The sequence below is a fragment of the Piliocolobus tephrosceles genome, chromosome 16, assembly GCF_002776525.5.
Source record: "Piliocolobus tephrosceles isolate RC106 chromosome 16, ASM277652v3, whole genome shotgun sequence".
NCBI classification, from domain to species: Eukaryota; Metazoa; Chordata; class Mammalia; order Primates; family Cercopithecidae; genus Piliocolobus; species Piliocolobus tephrosceles.
In genome coordinates this window covers 3,519,131-3,543,973 of record NC_045449.1, presented here as the reverse complement: position 1 = coordinate 3,543,973, position 24,843 = coordinate 3,519,131, and the positions used below count along the sequence as shown (strand labels likewise).

General features: G+C 53.1%; 1 protein-coding gene across 2 annotated transcripts in view; it reads left to right on the top strand.

The window, feature by feature from the left end:
- Nucleotides 1-24,843, top strand: part of ITGAE (integrin subunit alpha E) — an 84,566-nt gene that overhangs the window by 39,471 nt on the left and 20,252 nt on the right. For both annotated transcript variants that reach the window (XM_026449099.2, XM_026449100.2), the window contains exons 10-21: nucleotides 281-431; nucleotides 1,517-1,584; nucleotides 2,434-2,575; nucleotides 3,623-3,765; nucleotides 4,116-4,256; nucleotides 5,539-5,763; nucleotides 6,867-6,997; nucleotides 9,544-9,674; nucleotides 11,572-11,735; nucleotides 14,221-14,349; nucleotides 18,863-18,936; nucleotides 24,276-24,408. In XM_026449099.2, coding sequence (XP_026304884.1) covers nucleotides 281-431; nucleotides 1,517-1,584; nucleotides 2,434-2,575; nucleotides 3,623-3,765; nucleotides 4,116-4,256; nucleotides 5,539-5,763; nucleotides 6,867-6,997; nucleotides 9,544-9,674; nucleotides 11,572-11,735; nucleotides 14,221-14,349; nucleotides 18,863-18,936; nucleotides 24,276-24,408 — 1,632 coding nt within the window. The remainder of the gene's footprint in view (nucleotides 1-280; nucleotides 432-1,516; nucleotides 1,585-2,433; nucleotides 2,576-3,622; nucleotides 3,766-4,115; nucleotides 4,257-5,538; nucleotides 5,764-6,866; nucleotides 6,998-9,543; nucleotides 9,675-11,571; nucleotides 11,736-14,220; nucleotides 14,350-18,862; nucleotides 18,937-24,275; nucleotides 24,409-24,843) is intronic.

Genomic DNA, 24,843 nt, shown 5'->3' with positions numbered 1-24,843 from the left:
CTTAGGGCGCAGGGGAGGCAGAGAGGGGCCCTGCAGGCAGAGGGAACAGCATGTGCACAGGTGAGGAGGGGCTCGGTGTGTTCGGGAGAACAGGTGTACTTTGGTAAAACTGGAATTTTGCCCAGAGTGTGTGTAGAACAGGGAGCAGGGAAAGGATGAGAAAGAAAGAAAGGAGGCAGGTAATGGAGGGCCCCAGAGGCCAGGTGGAGGGGCTCAGCTCTCTCCCTGGGCCTGGGGAATCCTCGCGGCGCTGACTCACTGGCCCAGGCCCCCTGTGCAGGTGGGAGAAGAATTTAAGAGTGCTAGGACTGAGAGGGAACTCAACCTGATCGCCTCAGACCCGGATGAGACCCACGCTTTCAAGGTGACTGACTACATGGCGCTGGATGGGCTGCTGAGCAAACTGCGGTACAACATCGTCAGCATGGAAGGTGAGGGCTCGGGGACCCACGCCACCCCAGGAGACCCCAGCCTGTGCTCCAGCCCCGCCTCTGTCCCGTCTTCATGTGGTTTCTCTGAGCAACTCCCATCATCTTTCTGAGCCTCAGCTGTTCCATGTTGAAAAAGGTAATAGCCGGGTGTGGTGGCTCATGCCTGGAATCCCAACACTTTGGGAGACAGAGGCGGGTGGATCGCTTGAGGCCAGGAGTTCGAGACCTGCCTGGGCAACATGGCGAAACCCTGTCTCTACTAAAACAAAAATTAGCTGGGGCCGGGTGTGGTGGCTCACGCCCATAATCCCAACACTCTGGGAGGCCAAGACTGGTGGATCACCTGAGGTCTGGAGTTCAAGACCAGCCTGGCCAACATGGTGAAATTCTGTTTCTACTAAAAATACAAAAAAATTTAGCCGGCCATGTTGATGCATGGCTGTGATCCCAGCTACTCAGGAGCCTGAGGCAGAAGAATCGCTTGAACTTAGGAGGCGGAGGTTGCAGTGAGCCAAGATCGCCTCACTGCACTCCAGGATGGGTGACACAGCAAGGCTCCATCTCAAAAAAAACAATTAGCCTGGCGTGGTGGTGCACGACCTCCAGCTACTTGGGAAGTTACGGCAACAGGTCACTTGACCTTGGGAGGCGCAGGTTGCAGTGAGCTGATATTGAGCCACTGCACTCCAGCCTGAGCAACAGAGCAAGACACTGTCTCAAAAAAAAAAAAAAAAAAAAAAAAAAAAAACATAGAAAAAAAAAGAAGAAGGCAACAATATCTCCAGCCTCCTTGCATCCCAGAATCTCCATGAAGTTCTGATGAACTGAGCTGGTGCTGGAGAAACAAGGGTGACTGGAGCATAGTCCCGTCTCCCAGGAGCTCCCAGACGAGGAAACTGAGGCCTAGAAAGAATGAACTGCCCAGATAGTCGTTGCTCAAGGAGAACCTGGGTCTCTACCTTCAACCGGGTGCTCTTCCTGTTACACCAATCAGGGTTCCCTGAGGCCAAGCTGGACTGTCCCCTGACTCAGTTTCTCCCTTCACCTCAGCCCACAGCAGTCTCACTGGGCTTCTTGGCTTGCAGGCACGGTTGGAGACGCCCTTCACTACCAGCTGGCACAGATCGGCTTCAGTGCTCAGATCCTGGATGAGGTACGTAGCTGACTCAGCACCAGGCAGGCTCGCCCGTTGGGAAGGGGCCCAGGACACCTAGGATTCAGGGACTCCTGCCTCCTATCCAGGGCTCTGCTGTCCCTGTGATGAGTCCTCTAAAAGAGCCATTTTATTTTACTTATTTATTTGTTTTGAGACGGAGTCTTGCGCTGTCGCCCAGGCTGGAGTGCAGCGGTGTAATCTCGGCTCACTGCAACCTCCGCCTCCCAGGTTCAAGTGATTCTCCTGCCTCAGCCTCCCGTGTAGCTGGGATTACAGGCACCTGCCACCACGCCCAGCTAATTTTTGTATTTTTAGTAGAGACAGGATTTCGCCATGTTGGCCAGGCTGGTCTCGAACTCCTGACCTCAGGCGATCCACCCGCCCTGGCCTCCCAAAGTGCTGGGATTACAGGTGTGAGCCACTGCGCCCGGCCTGAAAGAGCCATTTTAGGATAAAGGGAAACATTTCTGCCTGCTCACCTTAATCTGGCCCACTGAGATAGACAGAAGCATGGCCATATTGATGACAGGAGGTGGCTTTTTTTCTGTGTGCTCAAATATCCAGTTGCTCCCCTGAATACAGACCAGTCAACAGGATTCGGCCTGGATCAGCCTACCAACCAAGCTGCTTGCTTCTCCCGTAGGCGGGAGTGCAAGGGCACGAGGCAGGAGCCCAGTGTTGGCCATCTCACCTTCGTACCTACATCTCTGGCCAGGCGGGCACTAGGCCACCGAACGCCCCCCTTCTCCCAGCCAGGTTAGCCGCGCGAGCCTGGAGACCCGCTGCCACCGTGGCCCGGCCCTGGGTCCCTCCCACTCATCTGGGCCCCATCCCCGTCCCCTTCAGCGGCAGGTGCTGCTCGGCGCCGTCGGAGCCTTTGACTGGTCCGGAGGCGCGCTGCTCTACGACACACGCAGCCGCCGGGGCCGCTTCCTGAACCAGACGGCGGCGGTGGCGGACGCGGAGGCTGCGCAGTACAGCTACCTGGGTGAGGGCGGGGCCTGGGGACTACCTGGGTGAGGGCGGGGCCTGGGGGCTACCTTGGTGAGGGCGGGGCCTGGGGGCTACCTGGGCGAGGGCGGGGCCTGGGGGCTACCTGGGCGAGGGCGGGGCCGGGGGGGGGCTACCTGGGAGAGGGCGGGGCCTGGAGATTACCTGGGAAGGACGGGGCCTGGAGGTCACCTGGGTGAGGGCGGGGCCCAGGTGGGGACACCCAGGCTGCACATTGGGCTGTACTTGAGGTTTCCAAATGGGGGCGAGACCTGGTCGGTCACATGGGCCGAGGGGCGGGCCCTGGTTAGGGACCCTGAGGCTGAGAATTACCGCCTCCTGGATAGGGACAGGGCCTGTCAGGTACACCAGGCAGAGCAGCCGTCCACAGGAAGACGGGGCCTCTCCATTAATAATAGTGGTGCAGTAGCTCACGCCTGTAATCCCAGGAGCCTGAGGCGGGCGGATCACCTGAGGTCTGGAGTTCGAGACCAGCCTGGCCAACATGGCAAAACCCTGTCTCTACTAAAAATACAAAAATTAGCTGGGCGTGGTGACGGATGCCTGTAGTCCCACGTACTCGGAAGTCTGAGGCATAAGAATCTCTTGAACCTGGGAGGTGGAGGTTGCAATGAGCTAAGACTGTGCCACTGCACTCCAGCATAGGTTATAGACCGAGACTCTGTCTCAAAAATAAATCAATACACAAAAATAATAATAGTGGTGGACAATGCCCTCACCCCTCTTCTCGGTCCTCCTAGGGCATGTGTGTGAGCGTGAGTAGTAGACGTGTGCGAATGAGTATTTTGGGCAAAGCTGCATACGTGACAGTGTGTGCATCGCATCTGTTGATGGGGATGTGTGTGACTGGCAAAGGGAGAGTGCTCGCTGATGCAGATTTTTAATATAGTGAGAAAGACAGTCTCTCCTAGTTTGCCCCCCTTCCCGGGCCACTTTGTCGGCCTGACTGGGAAGGTGCCGGGGCCAAAAGAGGGGCCAAGTGGGAGCACACGGTGTGTTCACAGCCACACCACCTTTGCCCCAGGTTACGCTGTGGCCGTGCTGCACAAGACCTGCAGCCTCTCCTACGTCGCGGGGGCTCCACGGTACAAACATCACGGGGCCGTGTTTGAGCTCCAGAAGGAGGGCACAGAGACCAGCTTCCTGCCAGTGCTAGAGGCAGAGCAGGTACCTGCTGGGGAAAGCCTCGACCCCTTTTGACGGATGGGAAATCTGGAGGCCCCAAGGGAAAGGGGTGGGTCCCAGGGTGCACAGTGGGCCAGAGCCCAGGCCGGGTAAAACTCAGGCTCCTGAGTGGAGCTCAGGGGCTCTGCCTTGGCTCTGCATGTCTGATTGCTAGGCAGTTTCCTCCCCGGTGGGGCCTGGGCTGCTCCTCCCCTCTCCTGGGACTCTCAGTGAGCAAACTGATACGTAATGACCCAAACTGGGTGGTCCAGGAAGCACGTGGGCAGGGTGTAGCCTTGCTGAGGGGTGGAGGAGCGGGGCTCCTGGTGAGCTGAGTTCCTCCCGGGCCGTAGATGGGGTCCTATTTTGGCTCTGAGCTGTGCCCTGTGGACATTGACATGGATGGAACCACGGATTTCTTGCTGGTGGCTGCTCCATTTTACCATGTGCATGGAGAAGAAGGCAGAGTCTACGTGTACCGTCTCAGTGAGCAGGTGGGAGACTCTCCACCTTCATGAGCTTGATGAGGCTGTGGCACTCAGCCTGGCACAGAGGTGATGGAGGCTGGGAGTGCCCTGGCTCTGCCTGGCACCAGTGGGCAGTGATGGGGAGGTGCTCAGGCTGGATGGCAGCTGGGCAGGGCAGCAGCGTCACTCTCCACACCCACTTTCTTACCGTAGGGCAGTCGTTGATGATAATATCTCTAATATCTCTTTTCATTGTTGTTGTTTTTGAGACAGAGTTTCCCTCTTGTTGCCCAGGCTGGAGTGCAATGGCACGATCTTGGCTCACCACAACCTCTGCCTCTGGGGTTCAAGCAATTCTCCTGCCTCAGCCTCCCGAGTAGCTGGGATTACAGGCATGCACCACCACGTCTGGCTGGCTAATTTTATGTTTTTAGTAGAAACAGGGTTTCTCCATGTTGGTCATGCTGGTCTTGAACTCTCGACCTCAGGTGATCCACCCACCTCGGCCTCCCAAAGTGTTGGGATTACAGGCATGAGCCACTGCGCCCAGCATTTTTTTTTTTTTTTTTCTGAGACTGAGTCTCACCCTGTTGTCCAGGCTGGAGTGCAATGGTGCCATCTCGGCTCACTGCAACCTCCACCTCCTGGGTTCAAGTGATTCTCCTGCCTCAGCCTCCCAAGTAGCTGGGAATACAGGCACCTGCCACCACATCCAGCTAATTTTTGTATTTTTAGTAGAGATAGGGTTTTGCCATGTTGGCCAGGCTGGTCTCAAACTCCTGACCTCAGGTGATCCACCTACCTCAGCCTGCCAAAGTGATAGGATTACAGGCCTGAGTCACTGCGTCCAGCTGATAACATTTCTTACAGCTGCATGGGTGGCAAAGCCCATTTAGTCCAGGATCTCATTTGTTTCTCACAGCAACTATGGGAGGTAGCTGCCACTCTTATCTTACGGATGAGGAAGCTGGGGCTCGGTGAGCCTCAGTGATGCCGAGACCTGCTCAAGTGTACCTAGCATGTATGTGGCAGAGCCACGAGTGAAACCCAGGCCTCCCATTTGCAGCAATGCACCCCTGCCCATGGAAGTAGAGGGGGGCAGGCTCTGAGTCCTGAACTTCAAGGTGGGAGGACCCCAGCTTTCCCCTCGTGCTGTGTGATCTTGGGAAGGTCCCTGGCCTTTTCTGGGGCTCAGGCTCCCTGCTGGAGAATCAGAATCCACCAGCCTAGTGAGCGTGCATCCTGGGTGGCAATGGAGTCGGCACCTAGCGCCCCTTCTTGGGGGCTGAGCTGTTTGCTTGCTTTACAGGATGGTTCCTTCTCCTTGGCACGCATACTGAGTGGGCACCCCGGGTTCGCCAGTGCCCGCTTTGGCTTTGCCATGGCGGCTGTGGGGGATATCAGTCAGGATAAGTTCACAGATGTGGCCATCGGGGCCCCCCTGGAAGGTTTCGGGGCAGGTGATGGTGCCAGCTTCGGCAGTGTGTATATCTACAATGGACACGGGGACGGCCTGTCCGCCAGCCCCTCGCAGGTGACCCATGGGGCCCTCTCCTTCCTCTCCTCTGGGGCTCTGACCTCTCCCAGATATGATGACCAAGCCCCAAGTCAACTTCAGTCCTAAGTGCTGGGCAGGTCTCAGGGGGTTAGGAGTGTCCAGTGAAAGAAAGAAGTCCCTCAGGCTGGTGGGAGGTTCCAGACCAGGGCCTCACCTCAGCCCCTTCAGGTTGGTGGTACCTGTCTCCTTCCCTGGCCTATACCCTCTCCTTCCCCACCTGCTTCAGGTCCCTGCTTCCTCTCTTTCTGTCCCTCACTCCTCTCTCCCACTCAGCCACCTCCCTGCCTTACCTCTCATTCCCCAGGGCTCCCTCGCCAGCCTCTCACACTGCACGTGTTACAGGCACTTTCACCCACCTGCAGCTCCTCCTGAGAACCTCCACCTGGATGTCCCCCAGGCATCTCACTCCCGGGTGGCCGATCTGAGAGCACCTGCTCCCCGAGACCTGATGCTCCTCTGAGTCCTCATCCCCCTCCACCCCCCAACCAGAAACCTCAGATGGTCCCCAGCATGCTCACACCCTGCACAGCCCGTCAGTCGCCATGTCCTCATGATTCTAGCTCTCTCCCAATTCCAGCCCCTTCTCTCCATCCCCACCGCTGCAGTCCCAGTTCAGGCCTTGCCATCCCTCTCCCAGCCCACCCAGCTTCCTCCTCCCCTCCATCTTCCACCCTGTATCTTCAGTGCCATTTCTAAAGTATTATCCTGATTATGTCGCTTCAAAAACAGAACCTTGTTGACACCCCCACCCCCAAGCCCTGCATCAAGCTTCCTGGTACCCCAATCCCCTGCGGTCCACCCCGTCCGTGGCCCTGGCTGCTTCTCACAGGGCCCTGCCCTTTCCCCATGCCTCACTCTTTCCCTTACTCTCCCCTGTCAAGTCCCACTTGCCCTTTGAGGCTCCATCCAAATGCCACGTCCTCTAGGAAAGCTTGCCCCCTCTTTCCTGGCTCTCTAGACTGGGGGCTCCCTGGGGCTGGATGGCGCCTGCAATGTTGATTGGTATAGAACATGAAAGAACTCCCTGCTCCATTTCCCTCCCTTCCCTCACCCCACGCCTTGTGTTTCTGCCTCCACAGCGGATCAGAGCCTCCGCGGTGGCCCCAGGACTCCAGTACTTTGGCATGTCCGTGGCTGGTGGGTTTGATATCAGTGGCGACGGCCTTCCCGACATCACCGTGGGCACTCTGGGCCGGGCGGTTGTGTTCCGGTAGGGCTCTGTCCTGCTTTCTGGGGTCCCAGGCCCAGCCTCACCCATTTGTCCTGCTCTAAATAGCTCAATGCAGACATTAGGCACTGAGGGAGGGAACCAGCACTGTGGTTGCGGGCACAGGCTCTGGAGTCTGCCCGTCTGGGTTTGAACCTCAGCTCTCAGCCCTCTCAGTGTGCCCTTGGGCAGGTTATTTAATTCTAAGACCTTACTTAGGAATTATAAGAGCACCTGCCTCCCAGAGCTAGGAGGATCATGCAAGTGAATATATGCAAAGTCTTTAGCACAGTGCTCGGCGATGGCTATGATTATTCGGAATTGTGGAGTTTTTTTTGTTTGTTTTGTTTTGGTTTTCTTGAGAGGGAGTCTTGCTGTGTTGCCCAGGCTGAAGTGCAGTGGTACAATCTCGGCTTGCTGCAAACTTTGCCTCCCGGGTTCAAGTAATTCTCTGCCTCAGCCTCCCGAGTAGCTGGGATTACAGGCATCTGCCACCACGCCTGGCTAATTTTTGTATTTTTAGTGGAGACGGGGTTTCACCATGTTGGCCAGGCTGGTCTTGAACTCCTGATTTCATGATCCACCCACCTCTGCCTCCCAAAGTGCTGGATTTACAGGCATGAGCCACTGCACCCGGCCAAGAATTGCAGTTTTTGTGCCCCATCCTTCAGTAAATGATCAAGTCCTATGGCTGTAAATGAACTCATGGAGTACCCGTCTGTCCCGTCCTCTCCACCAAGCCGCAGACTTGCTTTCTACCCAGCACCTCTCTGGTCTGCCGCTCACGGTCATCCCGAACTGAACACGTCTAAAAACAAAGCTCTTGTTTCCCCCCACCCTTTGTTCCCCCAAATCTGTCCTGCCCTCCTGCTTTCTGTCTCAGCAAATGGCACCATCATCCACCCAGAAATTCAGGATGAAAACCTAGGCGTCAGGCCGGGCGCGGTGGCTCAAGCCTGTAATCCCAGCACTTTGGGAGGCCGAGACGGGTGGATCACGAGGTCAGGAGATCGAGATCATCCTGGCTAACACGGTGAAACCCCATCTCTACTAAAAAATACAAAAAACTAGCCGGGCGAGGTGGCGGGCGCCTGTAGTCCCAGCTACTCGGGAGGTTGAGGCAGGAGAATGGCATGAACCCGGGAGGCGGAGCTTGCAATGAGCTGAGATGGCTCACGTCTGTAATCCCAGCACTTTGGGAGGCCGAGACGGGCGGATCACGAGGTCAGGAGATCGAGACCATCCTGGCTAACACGGTGAAACCCCGTCTCTACTAAAAAAAACAAAAACAAAAACAAAAAAACTAGCCGGGCGAGGTGGCGGGCGCCTGTAGTCCCAGCTACTCTGGAGGCTGAGGCAGGAGAATGGCGTAAGCCCGGGAGGCGGAGCTTGCAGTGAGCTGAGATCCGGCCACTGCATTCCAGCCCGGGCGACAGAGCGAGACTCCGCCTCAAAAAAAAAAAGAAAGAAAACCTAGGCATCATCCTTGATGCCCCTTTTTCCTTCCTCTCCACAACATCAACACGTGTTAGTTGGCTCTGCCTCCAAACCGCCCCCTAGCACAGGCACTCTTCACTTCCTGGACACTGCCGTGGCAGCGTTCCCTGCTTCCAGCCCCTGCACTCCATTCTCCACTCAGCGGCAGCCCGATCCCTTCACTCTGCTGCCTGAAACCCCTCCACGGCTCCTATTTAGAGTAAAATCCCAATTCCTTACCATGGCTTTACAGGGTTCTTTGTGGCCTGGCCCTCCCCGCCCCTCCATTCCCATCTCCTCCTGGCATCCTCTGTCTCACCAATTAGGCTCCAGGCACGCTGACCTTTGTGCTCCTCAAACAAACCAAAAGTGTTCCTGCCACAGGCCCTTGGCACTGGCTGTGCTTTCTTCCTGGAATGCCCTTCCCCAGATCTTCCTTGTTAACAAAGCTCAACTGACATGCCTCCGCATCAGCCACGCCATCTCTGACCACCCAGTCTCAGTAGCCCTCAGTCCTTATTACAGTATTTTTTTTTTTTTTGAGGCAGAGTCTCACTCTGTCGCCCAGGCTGGAGTGCCGTGGCATGATCTCGGCTCACTGCAACTTCTGCCTCCCAGGTTCAAGCAATTCTCCTGCCTCAGCTTCCTGAGTAGCTGGGATTACAGGCGCCTGCCACCACACCCAGCTAATTTTTAAATTTTTATAGAGATGGTGTTTCACCATGTTGGCCAGGCTGGTCTCAAACTCCTGACCTTAGGTGATCCACCTGCCTCGGCCTCCCAAAGTGCTGGGATGACAGGCGTGAGCCACCGTGCTCGGCCAACAGTATTTTAATTTTTATCATAGCCTTGCCAATACATAGTATTTCCTTGTTTCCCTCATTTATTTGCTTGTTGTCTGCTTTCCCACGAAAGCAGAAACTCGTCTCTTTCCCTTGTACCCTGAGACTGAGGGCGGCACCTGGATGTGGGCATGTTTGATAGAGACCCACTGGATGCATGAACCAATCAGCCAGGCCCTGACCCAGAAGCCGTGCAGTCACTTCTCCCATCCTCTTTGCTGTCTTGTTTAGCTCCCGGCCTGTGGTTCGCCTGAAGGTCTCCATGGCCTTCACCCCCAGCGCACTGCCCATCGGCTTCAACGGCGTCGTGAATGTCCGTTTATGTTTTGAAATCAGCTCTGTGACCACAGTCTCTGCGTCAGGTAAAACGTGGTCCAGCTGACTCCTGCCTGGCGTAATGCTCCTTCCTTTTTGGCTTCTGTAAGGGGAAGGGAAGGAGTACTGGGTGGGGGGGGGGGAGGGGTGGGTGTTGGTTTGAGGTCCTGGTGCTTGAAATCCCTCGATTAGAGCTTAGATCCTTTGTTTCCAGGTTCTGTTAAATGCAAACTGCCTTAAGAAAGGGTGGTCTGAGGTTATGTCCACGCTTGGACGGGGTTTAGAGCTGACACTGTTGGGAAGAGGGACATTGGAGCCGTTCCTCAGGGTTGAAGGGTTGAGTTTCTGAAAAGAAGACTCAGAAAAAGGCAGCCAGTTCTCTATGCCCCCGTGTGTGCGTGTGTGCAGGGGCTCCCGAGACGCACCCTCCTCTTTCTCTCTGACTTGTGTCTTCTCCCCTTCCCTCCTCACTGTGTGCCTCTGGCCCAGGTGGGATGGGATCACCTGTTGGAGGTCCAGTTTCTCTTTCCTTACCTGAAACTCGTTAGGAGACTGTTTCCAGAAAGGAGGTGGCGGGTATGGCTTTCACAGCCCAGGTATTTACGGTCTACCTGAGCTTCCCCCAGAACGATTCCTCAGCAACAGTCCCCGAGGTTGGTTGGTTTGTTTGTTTGTTTATTTATTTATTTTTGAGACGGAGTCTCGCTCTGTTGCCCAGGCTGGAGTGCAGTGGCCGGATCTCGGTTCACTGCAAGCTCCGCCTCCCGGGTTCACACCATTCTCCTGCCTCAGCCTCGCGAGTAGCTGGGACTACAGGCGCCCGCCACCTCGCCTGGCTAGTTTTTTGTAGTTTTTAGTAGACGCGGGGTTTCACCGTGTTAGCCAGGATGGTCTCGATCTCCTGACCTCGTGATCCGCCCGTCTCGGCCTCCCAAAGTGCTGGGATTACAGGCTTGAGCCACCGCGCCCGGCCAGTCCCCGAGGTTTAATCTCCCAGGAGCAATCTCTGAGATGGTCTCTGCCTCCCACCGGGCGGAGAGCAGTCTCCGGGGGTGAGGTGGGTTTCGCAAAGCAGCAGCTATTATCTCAGCTGGGGGTTGAAAATGACAGACTTGTCCCTTCCAGGACACAGAGCTCGCTGGGCTGTGCGATGCTGGGCAAGTGTCTCTCCTTAGCTGAGCCAGTTCTGTTCTGAACAGTAAGAGAGGCGGCCCCAGAATCTCCACGGTGCTTCCAGCTCTGCCGTCCTGGGGTTCTCCTCCATAGTTTCCCTCTTTCCCTCTCCATTCTCTTCATTGTCTCTCTTCCTCCTTATTTTCTTCGTCAATCTCGACCCGCTTCCCGAGCCCTCCTTCCCTAAGGAAGGCTGACTCAGTCCTGGGAATGTGCTGCTCCAGGTTTGGGGCTGGAGCACTCAGAGGCCCTGGTCAGGTGTCAGCAGACAGGGAGAAAATATCTTTTTTTTTTTTTTTTTTTTTTTTTTTTTTTTGAGATGGAGTCTTGCTCTGTCGCCTGGGCTGGAGTGCAGTGGCCGGATCTCAGCTCACTGCAAGCTCCGCCTCCCGGGTTCACGCCATTCTCCTGCCTCAGCCTCCCAAGTAGCTGGGACTACAGGCGCCCACCGCCTCTCCCGGCTAGTTTTTTTTTTTTTGTATATTTTAGTAGAGACGGGGTTTCACCGTGTTAGCCAGGATGGTCTTGAACTCCTGACCTCGTGATCCGCCCGTCTCGGCCTCCCAAAGTGCTGAGATTACAGGCTTGAGCCACCGTGCCCGGCCAAGAAAATATCTTTGAAAAAGCGACGCAGGAGTCCAGCCCCAGGGAAGTACCTGCATGGGGACACTGTTCAGGAGGGGCTACAAGGAACCTCAGTCGGGCTGGGGGCCTTCTGTCTGCGGCCGGCTCATCCCCACCTCACCAGGACGATCTGGTCTTCATTCCCAGGTCTCCGCGGGGCATTTCTCAACTTCACGCTGGAGGTAGATGTGGGGAAGGAGAGGAAAAGGCTGCAGTGTTCAGACGAGAGAAGCTGTCTTGGCTGCCTGAGGGAGTGGAGCAGCGGGTCCCGTCTTTGTGAGAACCTCCTGCTCATTCCCACAGAGGGAGAGGTAAGTGGGTGGATTTGGATGGGAGTCCGGAGGGGTCTGTGTCACTGAGAAAGGATTTGAGGTAATGCAGTGAAGGGCACATACCCATCCCTACAAATGAGGTGATTGAAATAATCGCACCAGGCCAGACGCGGTGACTCACGCCTGTAATCCCAGCACTTTGGGAGGCCAAAGCGGGCAGCTCACTTGAGGTCGGGAGTTCCAGACCAGCCCAGCCAACACAGTGAAACCCAGTCTCCACTAAAAACACAAAAATTAGCCGGGCGTGGTGGCGCGTGCCTGTAATCCCAGCTACTTGGGAGGCTGAGGCAGGAGAATCGCTTGAATCCGGGAGGCGGAGGTTGCAGTGAGCCAAGATCATGCCACTGCACTCCAGCCTGGGCAACAAGAGCAAAACTCCATCTCAAAATAATAATAATAATAATAATAATAATAATAATAATAATAATAATAATAATAAATCAAGAACCACATAATGGCATGGAAGATGGAGATGCTGTCATTGCTGACGTTTTTCTTGGTAATAACTCAATAATGCCAGGTGTTCTTGGCATCCGTTATCCGACCTCACATGATAATAACTAGGACGGAGGGCCTGAATGTCAATTGGCATCAGAAAAAGTGAACAACTAAAAGGAAGAAATGACAAGATAGAAATGACCATCTAGAAAGGTTTACTCCTGGCAAAGGTGCCCAGAGACGTGGAAGAAAAAAAAAATAGTATGTCGGGATTCAAAGCCTGACAGGATCTAGAACTTTGGATCTATCTGGATCATGTATTCCAATAAACAAACGCATGAATTATTCTTCTGAATACACATTTACCCCCAAAGTGATTATTAATCGGATTAAGAAAGTTTCTAGCAAGTCTACAGCCTTCCTTAAATAAAGGCTTAATCACATTCTCCACGAGAGGATCATGCTTACTTATTCCCATGGGCTCAAGGCTCTTATGGTGGCAGAAAGGCTCATTTAAACAAAGACAGTGGCAAATGGTAGGCTAAGCAATCTCCTTATCTTCTCTCTTACCTCTCTAATATGTCCTCCATGTTGCTTTGAGAAAGATTTTGGTCGGCTGGGCGCGGTGGCTCACGCCTCTAATCTCAGCACTTTGGGAGGCTGAGGTGGGCGGATCACCTGAAGTCAGGAGTTTGACACCAGCCTGACCAATGTGGTAAAACCCTGTGTCTACTAAAAAAAAAAAAAGAAATACAAAAATTAGCCAGGTATGGTGGCATGCCCCTGTAGTCCCAGCTACTTGGGAGACTGAGGCAGGGGAACCTTGAACCTAAGAGGCAGAGGCTGCAGTGAGCTGAGATCAAGCCACTGCACTCCAGCCTGGGTGAAAGAGCAAGACTCCGTCTTAAAAAAAAAAAAAAAAGCTGGGTGCGGTGGCTCAAGCCTGTAATCCCAGTACTTTGGGAGGCCGAGATGGGCGGATCACGAGGTCAGGAGATCGAGACCATCCTGGCTAACCCGGTGAAACCCCATCTCTACTAAAAAAATACAAAAACACCAGCCGGGCGAGGTGGTGGGCGCCTGTAGTCCCAGCTACTCAGGAGGCTGAGGCAGGAGAATGGCGGGAGCCTGGGAGGCGGAGCTTGCAGTGAGCTGAGATCCGGCCACTGCACTCCAGCCCGGGTGACAGAGCAAGACTCCGTCTCAAAAAAAAAAAAAAAAAAAGGAGAAAGATCTTGATAAACACAAGCGTGGCTGTGACTCTTCCCTTTTGTCTGAGCCAGTTCTTTACCCCTTTGTGACTGGGGTGAGAACCATAGGAGCTATGAGACACAAAACCATGGTAGAACGAAGGAGATTTTCCCAAAGCACTTGGCAGCTTGCTTGAAGGACATGTCCTTTCAGCCTGGCTTATTTGGAAGATGCTTAGGACCTCTGACTCACCACTTCTATTGTTTATTTCTTCTTATGACAACATCAAAGTAGAAAGTATTCTTGCCAGGCGCGGTGGCTCACATTTGGAATCCCAGCGCTTTGGGAGGCAGAGGTGGGTGGGTTTCTTGAGCCCAGGTGGTTGAGGCTGCAGTGAGCCATGATGATGCTACTGCACTCCAGACTGGGTGACAGAGTGAGTGAGACCTTATCTAAAAAACAAAACAAAAAGGATGGACAGGCATGGTGGCTCACGCCTGTAATCCCAGCACTATGGGAGGCCGAGGCCGGCAGATCACCTGAGGTCTGGAGTTCGAGACCAGCCTGGCCAACATGGTGAAACCCCCGTCTCTACTAAAAATACAAAAATTAGCTGGGTGTGGTGGCGGGCACCTGTAATCCCAGCTACTCGAGAGGCTGAGATAGGAGAATTGCTTGAACCTGGGAGGCGGAGGTTTTAGTGAGCCAAGATCGTGCCACTGCACTCCAGCCTGGGTGACACAGCAAGACTCCATCTCAAAAAAAAAGAACCATTCTTGTTGTCGTCTTCTCCCTCACATCGAACTCTAACCCTGCCTTTCATGTGACCCCACAGCTCCATGAGGAGGACTGCTTCTCCAATGCCAGTGTCAAGGTCAGCTACCAGCTCCAGAACCCTGAGGGACAGAGAGACCATCCCCTGCCCATCCTGGACCACTACGCTGAGACCTTTGCCATCTTCCAGGTGACTACCCACAGCCAGTACCCAGCCCTCTTGAGAGCCCATCCCACAGAAACCACCTGCTCCCCTAACTTCCAAGAATGTTGGAGTTGGGAGGGAATGTCTTCAGACAGCATCTGGGCCCCTCACTGCACACATGGTGAAACTGAGTCCCTGCAGTGGTGTTAATGTGTGCCCATGAGTGAGGACTCATGGGCAACGCAGGTCTCCGTCTGCCCCGGTGATTGTTCCTTTATGTTCACAAAAGTGCTTGACATATGTATGCGTGTGTATGTGTATATACATACATATATATATATATATATATTTTTTTTTTTTGAGATGGAGTCTTGCTCTGTCACCCAGGCTGGAGTGCAGTGGCATGATCTCAGCTCACTGCAAGCTCCGTCTCTTGGGTTCACGCCATTCTCCTGCCTCAGCCTCCCGAGTAGCTGGGACTACAGGTGCCTGCCACCATGCCCGGCTAATTTTTTTGTATTTTCAGTAGAGATGGGGTTTCACCGTGTTAGCCAGGATGATCTCGATCTGCTGACCTCGTGATCCACCCGCCTCGGCCTCCCAAAGTGCTGGGATTACGGGCGTGAGCCACCGTGCCTGGCCACTGCTTGCTACATATTTAATAAAGCGCGTGCATCCTGGGGACTTCACTTGGCAAGCGGCTCTGATGGCGCTGTGGTGGGGGTCCCTTGTGGGAGCTAGACTGGAGCTGTCCTGTCTTACACTGCAGAGAGGATGCCCTTTGGTGCACCTGCCTGTTCACGCCCTGCCAGGGCCTTCAGGCTGAATGGCCCCACCAAACCTGTACCCTGGCCTCTCCTCCTGGTGCCCGTCAGTGCAGCTTAGACAGGCGGGTAGTGTTGTAAGAAACTTTTGTCGGCTGGGCACCCTAGTTGACACCTGTAATCCCAGCACTTTGGGAGGCTGAGGCAAGTGGATCACCTGAGGTCAGGAGTTCAAGACCAGCCCGACCAACATGGTGAAACCCTGTCTCTACTAAAAATACAAAAATTGGCCGGGTATTGTGGTAGGCACCTGTAATCCCAGCTACTAGGGAGGCTGAGGCAGGAGAATCATTTGAACCCAGGAGGCAGAGGTTGCAGTGAGCCAAGACCGTGCCATTGCACTCCAGCCTAGGCAACAGAGTAAGACTCCATCTCAAAAACTAAATAAATAAAAATTTAAAAAATGCAAAGATTAGTCCAGTGTGGTGGTGCACGCCTGTAGTCCCAGCTACTCAGGAGGCTGAGGCAGGAGAATTGCTTGAATCCGGGAGGCAGTGGTTGTCATGAACCAAAATCATGCCACTGCACTCTAGCCAGGGTGACAGAGCAACACTCCGTCTCAAAAAACAAAACACAAAACAAAATAAACAAAAAAAACCTTCAATATATATTTCCTAAATACTAAGGTATTGTCTTAACATAGTACAATAATCAAAACCAGGAAATTCACATTGATAAAATACTATTATCTAATCTACAAACTTTATTCAAATCTTGTCAGATGTCCTATTAATATCCTTTATAGCAAAAGAAAAAAAAAGGTTCTGGTCCAGGATCATTCATAGTGTTCTATAGTTATTTATCTTTAGTCTCCTTTAATCTTGAAGAGTTTCTCTGTCTTTCCTTGTCTTTTAATGACATTAACATTTTTGAAGGGTACAAGCCAGTCCTTTTGTAGAATGTTCCTCAATTTGATGTTTCTTCATAATTAGATTCAGGTTATGCATTCTTGTTTTGTTTTGTTTTGTTTTTGAGACAGAGTTCTGCTCTTGTTGCCCAGGCTGGAGTGCAGTGGTGCGATCTTGGCTCACTGCAACCTCCCCCTCCCTGGTTCAAGCAATTCTCCTGCCTCAGCCTCCCGAGTAGCTGGGATTACTGGCGTGTGTCACCACGCTTGGCTAATTTTTGTAAGTTTAGTAGAGACAGAGCTTCCCCATGTTGGCCAGGCTGGTCTCGAACTCCTGATCTGAAGTGATCCACCCGCCTTGGCTTCCCAAAGTGCTGGGATTACAGACGTGAGCCACCGCGCTTGGCCCACAGTATTTTAATTTTTAGTACAGCCTTGCTGATACATAGTATTTCCCTGTTTCTCTCATTTATTTGCTTGTTGTCTGCTTTCCCACAAAAGCAGAAACTTGTCTCTGCTTTCTGTTTGGAATATCACAGAAGGAAAGTGTGTTCTTCTCCGTACACCATCTCAGGAGGCGCCCACTGTGGATCTGTCCTATGCCTAGTGCTGTTTGCCTGTGGCATCAATAAGCACATCTCATTTTATGGTGATATGCCTTGAGATTGTATCCTGCTTAACATCTCTTTATGTGTCTTTCCTTAACCAGTGATGATTATTATGCTACGGCAAAGCGATATTTTTTTTTTTTTTTTGAGACGGAGTCTCGCTCAGTCGCCCAGGCTGCAGTGCGGTGGCGCCATCTCAGCTCACTGCAAGCTCCGCCTCCCAGGTTCACGCCATTCTCCTGCCTCAGCCTCCTGAGTAGCTGGGACTACAGGCACCCGCCACCACGCCCAGCTAATGTTTTTTGTATTTTAGTAGAGACGGGGTTTCACTGTGTTAGCCAGGATGGTCTCCATCTCCTGACCTCGTCATCCGCCCGTCTCGGCCTCCCAAAGTGCTGGGATTACAGGCGTGAGCCACTGCGCCTGGCCTGGCAAAGAGATTTTTAAAAATTTATTCCCTGTATAAAATGGGTGAGGAAAAATTGTGTGGTGTTAGGCACACCGATGTTACCAGAGAATGCGTTCTAGCTGGGAGTTTAACTGGCTTAACCCCATTCTCTTTCGCTGGGGCTGGGTGGAAGAGATCGGGCTACTCAGCTATATTAAAAATGCAACAAAAAACCCTGCATGAGACTGTTGACCCACTTAGAGAGAGCTCCACGCTTTGACCTCTGCAAATGGCATCCCCCTTCCGCAGGAAGTAGAAAGTTTCCTTTCAAGCTCTGGGCTCTGATTCCCAACCTAGGCCATGGGAACAGACTGCAGAAAGCTGCTGAGGTGGCTGCCGGGAGAGAAGTGCGAAGTGCAGGGGCTCTCCAGCCGAGGCACTGGCTGCCTTCCTTCATAATACAAAAACAGACCCAGCTACATTAGAATACTGGAATTTTTAAAAACACACACTGGAGCTTTTCAACCTCCATGGGGCCTTTTGAAATGTGGCTTTCAGGCCGGGCGCGGTGGCTCAAGCCTGTAATCCCAGCACTTTGGGAGGCCGAGACGGGTGGATCATGAGGTCAGGAGATCGAGACCATCCTGGCTAACATGGTGAAACCCCGTCTCTACTAAAAAATACAAAAAACTAGCCGGGCGAGGTGGCGGGCGCCTGTAGTCCCAGCTACTCAGGAGGCTGAGGCAGGAGAATGGCATGAACCCGGGAGGCAGAGCTTGCAGTGAGCCGAGATCGCGCCACTGCACTCCAGCCTGGGTGACAGAGTGAGACTCCGTCTCAAAAAAAAAAAAAAAAAAAAAATGAAATGTGGCTTTCAGAATTAGTTGGTTATGTGCAGGCAAGATTGCAAGGGAAATAGTTAGCTTACAGAGACGACTAGCCAGGCTATGCACGGTGGCTCACGCCTGTGATCCCAACACTTTGGAAGGCCCAGGCAGGTGGATCACCTGAGGTCAAGAGTTTGAGACCAACCTGGTGGTGGGTGGACTTGAACCTTGGTGGACTTGAGCCTGGGTCTCTTGACATCCTGGACAATGCTATATTCAGAACCCAGTATTCTTCACAGCGAGGATGTCCTCTACCTCAGTTAGAGGTCACCTCTTTCCTGGCCCACCTCTTGGCCAAATTAATTAATTAATCAAATATTTGTGGACCACCCAGAAAGCCTGTCTCTAATAAAAATACAAAATTAGCCGGGCCTGGTGGCACATGCCTGTAATCCCAGCTACTTGGGAGGCTGAGGCAGGGGAATTGCTTGAATCCGGGAGGCGGAGGTTGCAATGAGCCGAGATCACGCCACTGCACTCCAGCCTGGACAACAGAGCGAGACTCCGTCTGAAAACAAACAAACAAAAACCAGATGACTAGCCATGAGGAAGAGAACCTCCAAGGCCTGGACCTTGACAATATTTGGCTAGGTATCCCCCATTCCTGCCTACACCTGAAAAGACTAAGGAAGCTTCTCTTCGCATAGGTGTCTGCTCCCTAAACGCGCAAAGGCGTGAGTCCTGTGTTGCTGCTTAATTCGCATGATGTCAATGGAATGGGCACAGCTAACATTCGGTGAAGGTCACCCCAGTTTTCACCTTGGCCAGAGGACTGGGTCACAGTGTGCGCATGTTATAGGACAGATCCAGGAATGTCACCCAAGAATGTCACAGTCCCTGTTCTTCGGGGACACTCCCAGCCTGCACCCTCACCTCCCTGGAACTGCACTTCTCAGGGGGAGCGGGAGGCACAGCCCTAAGCATGCTAAGGAGAAGAGCCAGAGGCAGGGCTGCTGGGGAACACGGGGCCTGGGCTGATTGGGACTCTCTCTGTCTGGTTACAGCTGCCCTATGAGAAGGCCTGCAAGAATAAGCTGTTTTGTGTCGCAGAATTACAGTTGGCCACCACCGTCTCTCAGTGAGTTGCATGCAGCTGTCAGTTTCTTCCATTAACCTCCTCCCGAACGTTTGCCTGGGGAATCCTCATCAGGATGCCCGGCACACCCCTTCCCTCTCTCCCCGAGGCCCACAAACGGCTTCTGCACTTATTATGTCATGATGTCCTCAGCTACCCGAGGAGGGAGGCAAGACAGAGCTCTGTCTTCCCACTTTCTAGATTAGGAAGCATACTCAGTCACCAAGGGCCCTGCATAGGCCATTGGGTGGACTTGAACCTGCGTCTCTTGACATCCTGGACAATGCCATATTCAGAACCCAGTGTTCTTCACAGCGAGGATAACCTCTACCTTAGTTAGAGGTCACCTCTTTCCTGGCCCACCTGTTGGCCAAATCAATTAATCTATCAAATATTTCTGAACCACCCACTTTGTGCCAAGCACTCTAGGTGCTGGGGATACCTCTGTGGACAACACAGACAGAAATCTCTGCCCTCCTGGTGCTCTCAGGGGGAGAAGATGGTAAGCAGGTAAATTCTATGTGGATGAGATGAACGTTGAAGAAACAGGGAAGGTGGGAGGGAGTGCTGGGTGGGGGCTGATGCTGAAGTTTTCAATGGGGTGGTCAGGGAGGGTGACACTTTGGCACACACTGGAGGAAGTAGGGGAACGAGCTATGTGGGTGGGTGTCTGAGGGAAGAGCAGCTGCAGGTACCCTGGGTTGAGAGCCTGCCTGGTGGGTAGGAGGCAGGACGAGGACCTAGTGCTAGGCTGCAGTGGAGTGGGGCGGGGGATGAGGGAAGAGCAGCTGCAGGTACCCTGGGTTGGGAGCCTGCCTGGTGGGTGGGGGGCAGGGTGAGGACCTAGTGGCTGCAGTGGAGTGGGGCGGGGGAGTAATGACGGAGGGAGATGGAGGGGAAGAGGCAATGGGGCCCTCAGAAGGGCTTTTGCTGTGAGCTGGGAAGTCAGAGGAGTGACACGCTAGTGCAGCTGGGCAGGATCCTTCTTGCTGCCGAGCTGAGAAGAGACTGTAGGAGCAAAGGTGGACGCGGGGGCTGCACCTGCTCCCTTTGTAACCACTCAGCTGAGAGGCGATGGGGGCTTAGACCCAGGTCCCAGCCATGACGGGGTAACGGTTTGAAGTGACAACCCATAGCATGTGCTGACAGCGTGGAGGCAGAGGGAGGAAAGAGGCCCACAGCCCAAGCATGCGGCAGGCACTGCACTGTCCAGCACACCGGCTGCACGTCGCTGTCTGCATGTACGTGAGTTACAGTGAAACACAATGAAACATTTTGTCCCTCAGTCACATAGCCACACTTCAGAGACTCGGTGGCCACCTGTGGCTGGTGGTGTTGGGCAGCCCAGATGCTGCCTGTCTCCATCGCTGCACACGTTCTATTGGACCACACTGAATGCCAGAAGGACGGTGTCGCCAAGCACATGAGTTTGGGTTTGGACATGCAGTGGTCTCAAAATGCCCTCCCAGGCCAGGTGCGGCAGCTCACGCCTGTCATCCCAGCACTTTGGGAGGCTGAGGTGGGCGGATCACGAGGTCAGGCGTTTGAGATCAGCCTGGCCAACATGGTGAAACCCTGTCTCTACTAAACATACAAAAGCTAGCTGGGCGTGGTGGTGCGTGCCTGTAATTCCAGTTACTGGGGAGGCTGAGGCAGGAGAATCGCTCAAACTCGGGAGGCGGAGGGTGCAGTGAGCTGAGATCGCACCACTGCACTCCAGCCTGGGCGACAGAGCAAGACTCCGATCGGGGGAAAAACAGAACAAAACAAGCCGTCCCTGGAGCTAGTGCTGTGTGTGTTTTGTGATTCTGATGGCCAGCTGGCTGGAGTTGCCATATGGGAAGAACGCGGTTCCCCAAGTCCTGGTCAGCCCTTTCATAGACATTTGCAGGACCAACTGAAGACTTTCAAATGCTCTGGAATCCGGCCTAACAAGCAGGCGCAGCTGTTTCCAGCAGGGAATTAATTACAGTCAAGAACCAACGTCCCAGCCAGCTGCTTGGGTAATACAGATGCAGCACGCACGGCTTGCCCTACATCGCCCCCTAGTGTACACAGCAAGCAAACGCTTCTCTTTCAAAAACACTAGGCCGGGCGCGGTGGCTCACGCGTGTAATCCCAGCACTTTGGGAGGCCAAGGCGGGTGGATCACGAGGTCAGGAGTTCGAGACCATCCTGGCTAATACGGTGAAACCCCCTCTCTACTAAAAATACAAAGAATGAGCCAGGTGTGGTGGCGGGCGCCTGTAGTCCCAGCTACTTGGGAAGCTGAGGCAGGAGAATGGAGTGAACCCGGGAGGCGGAGCTTGCAGTGAGCTGAGATGGAGCCACTGCACTCCAGCCTGGGCGGCAGAGCCAGACTCCGTCTGCAAAAACAAAACAAAACAAAACAACAGTAGTGAGCGTGGTTGTCGGCGTCTAGCTGTCTCAGTGGTTTTTGACCTTTCTGAGGACATGGATCCCCTAAAGAATCTCAGGAAGACTACACGCCACTCTAGGTAGAAGATCACATGTGCATACATAAATGTTGGCATCCGGGCCCTCTGAGACGGTCCCTAGGCCTCAGATTAGGTAACGCTGTTAAATATTCTGACGACACTGAGGTCTCACGCCTGGGCTCTAGGATGGTGCGTCCAGCTGACATGTCAGCATCTCTGCTTTGTTATCCTATATGCTCCTCTTATCATGTCCCAGACTGGATGCATCTTCTTCCACCCTTGGGTCTTCTGCCCGTGTTACCTCCCTCAGTCAATGGCACCACTCAGCCACCTGAGCTAGAAACTCAGAACTTGCCCTTGACTCCTCTGTCCCCTCTCCCTGCCTCTTTTTTGTTTCGTTTGCTTTACTGTCTCTGACTTCTTTCCTTCTCCACTACTCTTGTCTTTTTCTTTCTTTTTGTGAGACAGGGTCTCACTCTGTCACCCAGGCAGGAGTGCAGTGGGCGCAATCTCGGCTCACTGCAACCTCCACCTCCCGGCTTCAAGTGCTTCTCCTGCCTCAGCCTCCCACGTAGCTGGGATTACAGGCACCCACCACCACACTCAGCTAATTTTTGTTTTGTATTAGAGACGGGGTTAGCCAGGCTGGTCTTGAACTCCTGGCCTCAAGTGTTCCACCTGCTCGCCTCCCAAAGTGCTGAGATTACAGGCGTGAGCCACCGTGTCCAGCCGTCCACTACTGTTTCCTTATTTCGGGCATGTATCATCTCTCAGGTGGAGACAGCAGGCTCTGTCTTTGCTTCCTGTCTCTCCCTATAATCAACCCATCCTCTTCTCAGCTGGGATAAGAACCAAACCAAAACGAAATGATGAAAACAAAACACACATCACATTACTTCCTAGATCTGCACATTCCATCTTTGGACATTTCAGATGGAAAACAGTTTTCTTGGTATTGCTAATAAGTTTTTCTGTAGACCTCAGCTACTGAGAGTGGTTCTGCACTCTGGGTCTCCATGATACCTCAGCATTCTGGAGGAGGCTTGCACACATCCCCAGGTCCCTCTTTTCCAGGCCGCATGGACTCATGTCTTAAACCACAGCCTTTTAATGGGAAGGGTCTAAATGATTTTGTGGGTAGGAAGCTGAGGCCCAGAAAGGGGGTGGGACAGTATGTCTTATGCACACCGGTCTCCAGTGCAAAGCAGTGCCCCATAAACATTGTGGTGTGGAAGAATTTGTGTCATAGAGTACGTCACCTAGGGTCACAGTGAATTGGTGGTAGAAAGAGGATTTGGGTACAATTCTCTCAACTCTTTGGAGGCTGCTAGACTCCAGGCATTTAATTAGCCTTTTTTTTTTTTTTTTTTGAGATGGAGTTTCACTCTTTTTGCCCAGGCTGGAGTGCAATGGTGCGCTCACGGCTCAGTGCAACCTCCACCTCCTGGGTTGAAGTGATTCTCCTGCCTCAGCCTCCCGAATAGCTGGGATTACAGGTGCCTGTACCACACCTGGCTATATATGTTTTTGTTTGTTTGTTTGTTTTGTTTTTTTTTTTTGAGATGTCACCCGGGCTGGAGTATAGTGGCGCGATCTTGGTTCACTGCAACCTCCGCCTCCCGGGTTCAAGCAATTTCCTGCCTCAGCCTCCTGAGTAGCTGAGACTACAGGTGCCTGCCACCACACCCGGCTAATTTTTGTATTTTTAGTAGAGACAGGGTTTCACCATCTTGGCCAAGCTGGTCTTGAACTCCTGACCTCATAATCCACCCGCCTTGGCTTCCCAAAGTGCTGGGATGACAGGCGTGAGCCACTGTCCCCAGCCAGTTTTTGTATTTTTAGTAGAGATGGGGTTTTGCCATGTTGCCCAGGCTGGTCTTGAACTCCTGACCTCAGGTGATCCACCCGCCTCGGCCTCCCAAAGTGCTGGGATGACAGGTAATTAGCCTGTCTTGGCTTCTGTTTCCTCTTCTATGAAATGGAGAGTAGCTGTACTATTTCACAGGATCACTATGAGAGTTGAGCATGTGAGACACAGTCCTTGGCACATGGTAAGCACTAAATAAACGGCAGGTATTATCATCATCTCATGCAGCAACTGAGATGGGCGTGGCAGTCCAGCGGTTTGCTTATGTTGAGAGGAAAAATGTCTAAGCTAAATGTATTCCTAGGCAACTTAATCTAAAAAGTTAGTTAAGAAGATGCTATTCTGGGTTGTGTGTGGTGGCTTACACCTGTAGTCCTAGCACTGTGGGAGGCCAAGGCAGGTGGATCACCTGAGCCCAGGAGTTCAAGACACGCCTCCACATGGCGAGACACTGTCTCTACAAAAAATACAAAAATTAGCTGGGCATCGGCCGGGCTGGGTGGCTCAGGCCTGTAATCCCAGCACTTTGGGAGGCCAAGGCAGGAGGATCACCTGAGGTCAGGAGATCAAGACCAGCCTGACCAACATGGAGAAACCTCATCTCTAATAAAGATACAAAATTAGCCAGGCATGATGGCGCATGCCTGTAATCCCAGCTACTTGGGAGGCTGAGACAGGAGAATTGCTTGAACCTGGGAAGCAGAGGTTGCAGTGAGCCGAGATCGCACCACTGCACTCCAGCCTGGGCAACAAGAGCGAAACTCCGTCTCAAAAAAAAAAAAAAAAAAATTAGCTGGGCATGGTGGTACACACCTGTAGTCCCAGCTACTCGGGAGGCTGAGGTGGGAGGACCACTTGAGCCCAGGAAGTGGAGGCCGCAGTGAGCCATGATCGTTGTGCTACAGCAGCCACACTCTAGCCTCGGTGACAGAGCAAGACCCTGTCTCAAAAAACAAAAACAAAAACAAAACATGCTATTCTATTGCATCGAAGTTTTTACAATGAAATAGTACCATTTTTATCTGTGCCCTGTGCAGGCAGGAATTGGTGGTGGGCCTCACAAAGGAGCTGACCCTGAACATCAGCCTAACTAACTCCGGGGAAGATTCCTACGTGACAAGCATGGCCTTGAATTACCCCAGAAACTTGCAGTTTAAGAGGATGCAAAAGGTAACTGACAGCGGCTGTGGAAACAGATCCCTCACGCCCCTCCCTCGCTGCATGCCTGCTTTTCCGTGGCGACCCCCTCACTGGCACCCCTGCCTCCAGCCTCCTCCTGGTCCATCCAATAAATGGTTAATAACTAGATAAATCCCCGCCAGTCCGGCTAACACGCCTCCGAGCACCATATTCTGCTGCACTGTCTCCCTCCCTGTGTGCAGCCTTCCTTCACCAGGGTGCTAGAGAGAAGTGAGCTCCAATGCCCTAAGACACCGAGAAAGTAAAAATTAGCTTAGACTGGGAAAGCGAAAATCTGCCCTGCCGTTCCCCAGGCTGGATCACAGACACAGATACTAGGAAACAGTCTGTTTCCCAAGGACACCCTGTGGCTGAGAAGTACCGCCACACTGAGAAGTTTAGTTCTCTAAAATCACAGATCAGAAA